This window comes from Ambystoma mexicanum, chromosome 7q, assembly GCF_040938575.1.
Source record: "Ambystoma mexicanum isolate Mex_15411 chromosome 7q, UKY_AmexF1_1, whole genome shotgun sequence".
Classification (NCBI taxonomy): domain Eukaryota; kingdom Metazoa; phylum Chordata; class Amphibia; order Caudata; family Ambystomatidae; genus Ambystoma; species Ambystoma mexicanum.
Window position 1 is genome coordinate 1,001,068,424 of NC_090941.1, and position 10,319 is coordinate 1,001,078,742.

The following is a 10,319-nucleotide window of genomic DNA, read 5'->3' on the forward strand; positions in this document are numbered from 1 at the left end:
GAACTGCTAAACACAACCAGTAAGGCTACCATACATATGTATAACATTTCTCAAACTAGTAAGAACAGTGCCAATAATAACAGCGTTAGCACGGAAGGAAATATACCTGGCCGAATTGTGTGCATGAGTAAAATGTTAGAAATTGTATTGCCTGCAATTAAGAACCTTTTTTGTAGCACAAATATTAGTAATAGTAACAATGTGAGCACTATTACACTAACAAAGAGATATATTTCATGGCATGATAGAATGAAGAGGCATGCGTGTAGGCCCACATATAATGCATACCATGGCCTAGATGCTATTGAAGTTATTCGATATCCCGAGCACTCTAATAACTGGTATAGAGACAGGAGTACGGTGGGCGTACAAACAAATAGTAGCTGTTTTGTATGTTCACTGATACCGCACGCATTAGGGGCACCCAAGCTTTTATTGCCACAGGAAGTTATCCATAGTAAATAGGGATAATTCCCCAGGATTATAGAAGCACAATGCCTGGTTCATCTTGCGCTATGTAGAATAAAAGGCACCCGCCACAGCGTACGACTAGTGTAGTGCCAAAGCAGTGCCTAATAGTGCAATGATGATGGTTTCTAAAGTACTTCATAATACAAAAGAAACAGAAATGCAAACTGACCATACCATCCCCCGAATTATCCCTATTTACTATGGAGATGAAGTAGATTGCTTATACCACACCATCATTGTCCCACCACCTGACCCTGAAAATTATAAAGAGGTTTGGGTAGATCTAGCTGGAGATCGGGATGTATCTACAGGACATGCACCCCTCAAATATGTGCAAGCAGGAGAAAGCCTGCGGGATGTATGTAGGGCATGGATGCTGATAAAGGGAACACCACCATATAAAGCTGCAGTAAGGAGGGAAAATGAAAGCAAATATGCAGAAGATTTTGTTACTGTAGAAGTTGGGAAGGAAATTAACCTCTCCCACCCCCATAGGCGTTTTAGAGTGAGGTGAGACCCATAGATACACTTGCGATGTACCAGGGGGAGGGCAGCATCCTAAGAAATCCTGCACTAACACAATATTATACAGATGTATAGACCTTGTGCGCGCATATAAGTAAGCGCCATCTGTTGTAGTAATGGTAGAAACAGTCGGCCCGCGTGGCCGTGCGGTAAACACAGGCCCAACAAGCACTGATAGTAGAAAGACCTGCGCTGCTAACTCCCATAAAAACCTCTCTTTGTTCTATAACTGTTTGCGAATACTTGTTATCCCAAGAAGGAATGCGCCCTGCAAGGCCGCAGGACAGCACCATGCGCCTCACCATGCACGTTTATCACAGCCAGGCAGAAAAGCAGACCTCCAACCCCCACCTAGCCCACCAGGAGTTACAACACCCACAACTGCCCCAGTACAAAACCACCAAATTCCACGATAGTGGGTGACCCCAGACCATATACACAGTGGTCATGAAAGATCTGAAATAACACGGCCATTCCACCCTGTTACATAATGACAGACTTTGTAATATGAGGTACAGGGAGGAATACATTATAGTCCAAAGCGTGGGTGCGGATAGAGTGTTCTGGAATGAGAGAAATGTGTGGGTCAGCATGATCTTAAGCCTCCCCCTTGCCATTCCTAGAGGTTCCCAGGTGCCTACCTTCCGCGCACTGGTCACCCTCTGAACCCGGGGATGTTCAGTTGCCCTTGCACTACCTCCGGGCTCCCCAGCACTTAAGGGTGTGTATCTGCAACCCTACAGTCACTCCTCCCTGCACTTATGAGCCACCCGCTGGGTGCACTTCTGAGTTAACTGCACTTTGCCCTTTGCCTTCCCTGCACTTGGAACGAGCTGAATGACACAAGGCCTAATAAGATCATTATTTTGCCCTCGCTTTGTTTTCCCCTCCTTGTCTTGTTGCTCACAAACACTTGTGACGTTTTTTAAAGGTGTGTTAAAAATGCCACATTATATCATAGCATCTTACAATAGTAACTAATGAGGAACGTGACCCTTCATTCCCTGGAGACAATGAGCCCAGCTGACCCCACGTGATGGAAGACGGACGGACAGGGCTGGGACCAATAGCAGCCTGGTATCCCCTATGGAACAGGCCGCCCATGTATAGGGTCTCGCCAACCAGCCACACAGGTTCTTACTGTATATGTGACATCAGTAGTGACGATGCGTTTCCTGATAACCTTGTGGTTGTATTATTTTTCAGCAGAACATTCTCGAGCAGCAGAGTTCTTTGCTGGCCTACCTACTTTTTGGCGTGATTAAAACTGGTTATCCTTGCAGAATCTCTTCGCCTTTTTTTCCCTAGCAGGTTGTATATGTTCCGGCGTGAGCGTTCAGGGGCGTGTCTTCATTAGGCACACAGCAACAGGTGTCACCGCAAAAAAAATAAAAAACACTGATTCATAAGGGCACTTCAGTACTTCTGGCCTGCACGCATCAACACCTCAGCAGCCACATCGTCTCCCCATCTAGCTCACCAACACCCCAACCCCAGTCCCTTTGTTGTGGCATTTGTTTTATTCGTATTTATATAGCGCACAACAGCCCAAGGACATTGTGGCACTTGTTACAGTACAATGCTTAGTTACAGAGTAATGAGGCATGCATTTGTTACATAATGAGCAGTTTGAAGGTGTGCTTCTTTGCATGTATGACTAACAGAAATGTCACATTACATCAGAGGGTAGAACTGGCATGCAACACCTTAAAAGCATGTATGTCATCTACATAAAATCAGTGCTTAATCTGTGAGGTGAGCTCAGGCACATATTGTCTCAGACTCACTTCAATTATGAAGTGGTGATTGTGCATCCATGAACCACAATGAACAGGTGCAAGCTGTAGTGTAACCCCAAATATGTGGACATTGTATGGTGGAGGCAGTTGTTGGGAGTGGGGGGGGGTGGGGGGGCGCCCACCCATGTCCCAGGAGTGGTAGAAAATATTTGGGACCTGGCACTTGTTTTTACAAATTATTCCCTGCACACAGTAACGTACTCGTGTGACTCCTGGAAATTTTAAATCAATGTTATTTCGAATACGGAAATTCATAGGCCCACACTTGGAATAGGAAAACTACAATTTCCAGGAGTCACGCGTTGAAAAGCGGGAGTGCCTGAATGTGGTCACATGACAGCTACGCAAATACGGCGCTTTAGACTACGACTGCCTCCTACTGGTAGCAAATGTAAACCCGCCAGCAACGCTCACTATTTTGTTTTGGTCCGTCACGTATTCGTCTATGTTCTCAAGATAAAGCTCGTCCATGTTGGCGGACACGCGCGCTCCGCTTCACGTTCGGTACCACGGCCACTTATTTCTCCATCCAAGGTCTCACACTTCCATCAGACAAACCCGCGACTGGCGGGCGGAAACCGTAACTCTAACGTCACACGGGTGAGAGGTTATCCCCATGGGCAACGCGACGCCCAAGTGTACGGCGGCCCGGCGCGTAATCCACGCTAAATCTAAACAAGTACGCGACTGTGAAGTGATCCCGTTACAACATGGCCGCCTAAGTAACCGTTCACGAACTACAGAGGAAGGACTACGATCTCCACCTACCGCTTTGCGTGGTACTAATAAAAATAGGTTACTGTGCAATTCATAGCAGCCAGCTTAGTATACAGACATATTTAAATAGTTTTCTTAGTGAAAATTCGAATAACTTTTTTTTGTAGGCTAAAATTAAATATTATTTACAAATCAAGTATACGGAAACAATCCAATATTGCACATTGGGGATCTTTGCTATAGTTAAAGAAAAAAATACAGTAAGGGATATCTTTAATTATTTGAAATGCAATGTTTTATCATCTTGAGCAGACTAGATGATCTAAAGCAAGTAGCAATGACGTTAAAATGGCCGCCTACTTCAAAATCACGTTTAAAGTGGTATATCTTCCCAGAATGCAACGGATCACAAACGTATATAAATAAGCGGCACCGCTTCCGTTTTCACCAGAGCGAGCAGGAGAGAGTGCGTGTGTGCGAGGTTGAGTAATGGCTGTCTGGTGTATTGTGCGTCGTTTGATTTAATTCGTGTGCTTGCTTTGTGTGTGTGTGGTCTCCTGCTCGCTCGGCCTATCTTTTTTACACATTGATCTTATTTGACTGACCCGGGGTTCTCCGCTCCTGGCCCCGGGCTGGAATGAGAAGTCTTCCCCTCAGTCGCTAGCCCGTGACAGGGCCTTGTGCGCCGAGGCACCGAGTTTCAGGCGGCGGAACCCGTCCTCCGGGGCTCAGAGATGATGATTTCGATCAGATATACTAGGCTGGGTGTGCGTGGCTCCGGCCTAAGCACTGTACCCGCCCGTGAGTATCCAGCGATCCTGATCTGAGCCCCGCGCAGGAGTGGCCCGCTTGGGGCGGTGGTCGGTTGGGGGGTGACGTGGAAGGCGTAGAGGCAAGTCGTGCGCCGTGGCTTGGTTTTTGTGGGCATCGGGGCGTTTACACGGGTTTACGTGGCATCTGGTCCAACCTCATGCTGACTTATCCCGCTCTTCCAGTCCTGGCAGCCAACGCCGTCCTCATTCTTTCTCCACCAATCGCCTTTGCAAACCTTTCTTTGTGGTGGCGCCCGTCTTCTCTAGTCGGTAACCACTGCAAGGTTCAGTCCCTTAACTTGTCGGGTTACACTCGTTTAACCGGTAAGCCAGTATAGCGATAAGGCGCACTTTTTTTGTTTGGCAAATTGTCCCCATCGTAAAAAAAAAATCACTTGTTTACGTTCTAGTATACATTAGTATTGTACTGTGGCGGGTGCAAAATACACTTTTATTTAATAACGTTAGTTCCAAAGGAGCGTTTCACACATAAAGCCATATTTTATAAGGAAAGCGCTCATTTCACACATGGCAAATCTTTTTAACCATCCCGATTTCCCTTCTAACTAGTTTTTTTTTTTTTTAAATATTTCTGCGCCACGTTTTTGAATATTTTCATTGGACACTTTCAAACTGAAGGTGAGCCCTGCCGTCGCGAATTCCAGTTGGATCAGAAATCCGCGCTTAAGGATCTTTGGCGGTCATTCGGGGAGAAATTGGCACTCTTCTAAAAATACTTGTTTTCTTCAGGTTCTTGGCAGACCAGCTAATTCGGTTACCACAAGGTTTCACTATTCCCCCCTGCAGTTCGCAGTCGCTTGAGTATTCCCGTCGAAGCAGACCTGTAAAATTAGATGGTTATGACCACTGGCATTATTAATCTCTAAATTCCTAACCAAACTATTGAAGGAGCTAATGCAATAGAAATAATCAAGCGTAGCATGTTTATCGCCACTGTGCGAAGTATAACCTCCAGGCGCATTCCCTCGAGTTCGCCCATTTAGCATAAAGCGATTACATTTGTTCATTACTTTAGATCAGTCTACCCTGCCTATTGGTACGGCCCTGGGGCAATTCACTTTTTGCCAGCACTCAGCTAGTAGAGTCCAACACATTGACATTATAATATGCATTCAGATCACCGGCTATTATTGAAAAGGTCTTATTGGAATACCACTTAACAAAGATATTAACGATACTTGAACCCCCTCAGTAGGTCAATTGATTGATGGCTGCACCAGTCAAAGTAATGGATAGTAAATTCATCGGTCCGCTCCCAACGCGTAGCTCAAACTTCTGCTGCAGACACTTTCTGACTGCAAAAAATGAAATTTTTGGGAGTCGTACAGCAGACAAAACGATTTTTGCAGTCACTACTGTGCCGTAATCTGCCTAGCACATTGTTATACTTGTCGGTCCGATCATTCTGCAGTAGTCAATAGTGTCAAGTGTCTATAAATGGCCTTTGTCATGAGTGCTGTACCAGGTGAGAAATTGGTCCCTAAATTCTCTTCCAGTCTTTATTTTCTGTGGATATTGGCCATAGCTGTCACCTTGCCTATCCATCTGTCCTCCACTAAGCGGCACTGAGAAAATGGCACCTCTTCCACCCCATCTACTGATAGTGATTAAATGAATCACTACTTGCTGAACTCGGCATGTTTTTAATGGAACCTGCTTTGCGCCTTATTTTTTATTTTTTTCACACGGGCTGCTTTTTATTGGGGTTTATTGATTCACTACTGCAAGATGTCTTGCCATTTATAGCACTTGAGTGTTCAGTCTTGGCAAAGCCTTCTACGTTTTTAAAGAGACTGGATCTGAATGTCCCTTTCTACATTTCAGTGAATAGTAGACGCGCTGCTGTTTCGTGCACCGCATCTAACAATCGTGAGCATAACTTGTGGTTAATCACCTGTCGGAAGGTGGATGTTACACTGATGTGCCAAGCTGCAGCACAGCTTCCTTCCACTTAAACCTCTTAAAGTAATGTATGAAAATACTGAACCACATGGAATTTACTTAAACTGTAATGTAGGTATGACAAAAAGAGGAGCAGCCTACAAAAAATGAAGGCGCTGATGCCTGACAGCCATTTAACAGGCCAGTTAAAGACAATAGCAAAACCATGGTATCTTCAAGATCAATCCCTAGCCACCAGTGATCCATTTAAGAAAAGGAAATGTTTTTGTAATATTTATTTGCACCTATTTATACATGCACTTTAAACGATACAAGTTTAGTTCTTCAGATCTGGCTGCTATAATAGTTTCTTCCTGTGATGGTATGTTGATTACTGTTGAAAAACATCAATGGAGCTGTGCGAGTGAAAGCACGACCACCATTTTCTACGTGTCTCCTATTTGCTGTTGGGCACTTCTTACTCCTTATTTGTACAGTGTCTGATACGCACCTTATACGTATCGTTTCTAGCCACCGTAAGCTTTTCAGACTCATTGGAAGTCTTTAATAAACATAAGTTGCAGTTCATAAATCGCACATCATTAATTTCTCTTGCCAATATCTCTGGGCTTGGGCTGCACAAAGCCGGAGAAAGGGGTACTCGGGGACCTACTGGGAGACATCAGGGCCCCTCCACCACCCCAGATCCTGCATGTCCATGGTTTCCTGCAGGATTCGAAACTGAGGGGAGCTATTTCGCTCACGCTTGTAGCCTACAAGAACCTGGTTAGCTTGACGCAAACAGCTACCAGGAGCTACTCTCGTCTCCCCAGGGCAACTGATGCCGAACAAATAAACCTATGTGAATGTATCTGTTTCAGACAATTTATAAATGCACATGAGTATGCAGCTATACAATGTTTGCATCTTATGTGGAACTTGGGTTTGCAGAGCGCTATACACTACCTCCTTGTTCCCGGTTGGTAGTCACTGGTGAATGCTGGGTACCCAGGAGCTGCTTTTAGCTCCTTGTACAATCTTCATTTCTGCTCTGAAACCGTCCATTACCTCACAAGGGCTGCCTCTGTTTATCTTTTGGTTAGTGCATTGTCTTCCATCTCATACCAGGTGGTCTCAAATACACATGCACCTACTTCAATCTCATTCCTTAGCTCTGTGTTTGCCCATTTATTGGATTGCACCAATTAAAAGGGGGGAAAGGAGGACGGCAGTTAAACAAACGGTTCCATGACTCATATCTGCAATCGAATGTATGCATGTCCCCCAGACGCCCCTTTTTACAAATGTATTTAAAAACAGGGCATCCCCTGTACCACCTGCTTTCTACTCCTTTTCATCTGATTTTGGTTGATCACAACCAATTAAGTCACAGGTGTCAATTCCTGTGCATCCATGTAAATATACAATATACCACTCAAACTGTAGGTATTTCCTAGGGTACGACGTCCTTTCATACGGGATAAGGGTTTTTTTTAGGGGGAGGGGTTACAAAAATATATGTATGGGGTGTGGGTGTTTGAGATTGATACAAAATTAAAGGGGATGAGGGGCATCAAATAAAAATGTGAGTTTTTTCGTGATTTACGCAGAAAAAACCCACAATGTCATCCCGCAATGAAATGACATGGAATCTTTCTTAGAAGGTATGATGACTATAACAGTGAGATTGTGATCCTAGTGTGATGCACAAAAGTGAACCTCAATCCTGAGGCTTGCAATATCAAACATTGACATTGCGTTATGTGCAATAATATGCAACATTATTTAACTTTCCAACCTAAAACGAACATGGGGCATATAAAACGTGTTTACGGACTGCGTCAATGCTGTGCCTGCATATACAATATGGAAAAACACAAGTCTTACTTTTGATGCCAAATGTTGGGTCTTTTAACTAACCATCAATTCAGTTGCTGCTGAATTTTAGTGCCCCAATGGAAAAGCTTTGTGCCTGCTTCCTGTATTTTCACAAATTTAAATTGTACGATGAGTAAAGTTGTGTATCGGTGACAGTCACGGAATGCCATCTGCAAGGATGTAAATGCCTTACGTTTTCTTTTAATTTTAGTAATTGAAGCAGGTAATTCTGTTCCTGAAAGGGAGGCCTGCTAAGCATTGGCCCACCTTGTTAATGCTCCATGTAAAAATCCTAGTGCACGCATGTCTTTGCTGAGAGAGTCTACTAGCACCCTCAACTCTGTGTTGGAAGTGGAGTAGATTCAAAGGCCAAATTTGCATTCCTGACAACTGCTGAAACAAATACTTCTAACAGGCAGATTTGGCGTTTTAATAGTCTACACTTGATTCAAAACATAATTGCGTCCCTTAGCCTGGTGGCACTTTTTAAGCAATGTCTTGTTATTCCTGCACTTGCGCGATCTGAATGACGCAAGGCCCAATAAGATCGTTTTGTCCTCCCTTTGTTTCCCCTTCTTGTCTTGTCATGCCTACAACTCTTGTGTACAGGTGTTATAAATGTCATATCATGACATGGCGACTACTAGGATCTGTTATTTTTTTTAAATTTATTGTGAATTGTTTTCAATCAAAACGTACACAAAGCATATTACAAAAGCACAACATATAGATCATTGCAGTTAAGGCGAACACAACAAATGCACGTTTGTACAAATCCACAACACCATCCATTGAAAATCGTTCAAACAATGGAAAGGCAACATGAATGTTCAATATCTACACAATGTCTCCTATCATTCTTCGTTCTTTTTCAGGAAATAAAACGCCAGAAAATGAGTGTTTGCCAAAGTCAAAGCTAACTGAGTCCCTTTTAAAATGTGAGCCCTAAAATTAGAATTAGAGATGCTGCCCATATTGACAAAATCCCCTCTTTTGCAAGTTAGGGCCCTTAAAAGGCAGATGACCCAACGTTTCCAGTGTACTTGCACCACATAATGAACATCCAATATAGTATGGTGACGGGGACAATTCTGGGAGCTGTAGCCAAACCAGTTCAAGGTAGCACTGCAAGTGGTCTAGGACAAGTCTCGAGATGGTGTGCTTGTAAAGGGTCCTTAATTGGCACAACAGTCAAGGAACACACTTTGACAAACGGGTATAAAAATACTTCTTTACTTATGGCCAAATAACACAATGACAAGTGACTACTAACATATTATATCACACAACACTAATAAGATACATATACACAATCACTGGAGTAGGGCGAAATACATATCAAACCCCTGAAAAGGAAGGTACAGATTAGTATAAGCATTCCAAGTCCACAGTTAACATCCTAGCCTCAGAAGTCCATCCTTAAGATATGTTCAGCAAAGTTCATTATAGTTTTGTGAATCTGGAAAAAATGAAGGTAGGGTCTCTGGTCCATTGAACAGTTCCACGTGTTAGGGGACATGTTAATATAAATAAACATGTCCCCAACTTTCGAGTGCTTGTGTGAACAACCAATGGCAAAGCCAATGTAATACAAACGTTTAAAAGTTACCAAAACGTTTAAAAGGGAGTTAGGGGTTCAGGTAAGTATCACTACAACTCGCCCCTCATTCTCAAATTCTTCATGATACTTGACAGGTCTGATGAAGCGGATCTGAGGTTGCTTTTCCTGCCATCATCCTCCGCCCTTGATCCCCAGGGGTTGCAGGTTTGAGCACTCCGCCGGGTAGCGATTAATGCTGGTGCAAGGTCTTCCAGCAAAAGAAATCGATGCAGGGCCCATCTCAGGACAGGACTGGATGCAGGCAAGCAATTTCAGACGACGGCAACGCAAAGGGATTCACTTGCCACGGTCAGACTTCTCCGATCTCGGGTCCTATTGATGCTAGGACCACGAAATGTCACATAGGTTAGTCTTATTGCAAAAGCTGAAGATTCCCCGGGTTCCACGCCTCAACTTGGAATGGCAAGGTCTGCAGCATGGTAGCCATATTCAGAGCTGGTCACCCACTGGGCGGTCCATGGGCACTTCAAAGGCTCTTTAGGACTCTGAGCTGACATCGAGAGTGAATGTTTCCTCCACTCCAAGGGTTGCAGCTCCTTTGCAGAACTGCTAAGATCACCTACAAGACAGGGCTCTTCCGGAGAATGTACCTTT

At 44.1% G+C, this 10,319-nt stretch overlaps 1 protein-coding gene and 1 non-coding gene across 2 annotated transcripts in view; one reads left to right on the forward strand and one right to left on the reverse strand.

Annotated features, from left to right (window-relative positions):
• Window positions 1-3,491, reverse strand: part of POLD3 (DNA polymerase delta 3, accessory subunit) — a 526,599-nt gene extending 523,108 nt beyond the window's left edge. The window contains exon 1 of the mRNA XM_069640165.1: window positions 3,210-3,491. Coding sequence (XP_069496266.1) covers window positions 3,210-3,266 — 57 coding nt within the window. The 5' untranslated portion in view covers window positions 3,267-3,491. The remainder of the gene's footprint in view (window positions 1-3,209) is intronic.
• A 463-nt stretch (window positions 3,492-3,954) lies between these two features.
• On the forward strand, window positions 3,955-4,339 carry LOC138529027 (small Cajal body-specific RNA 2). Its single transcript, XR_011284388.1, has one exon. It is a non-coding gene; the product is annotated as a small Cajal body-specific RNA 2 (non-coding RNA).
• The last annotated feature ends 5,980 nt before the right edge of the window (window positions 4,340-10,319 follow it).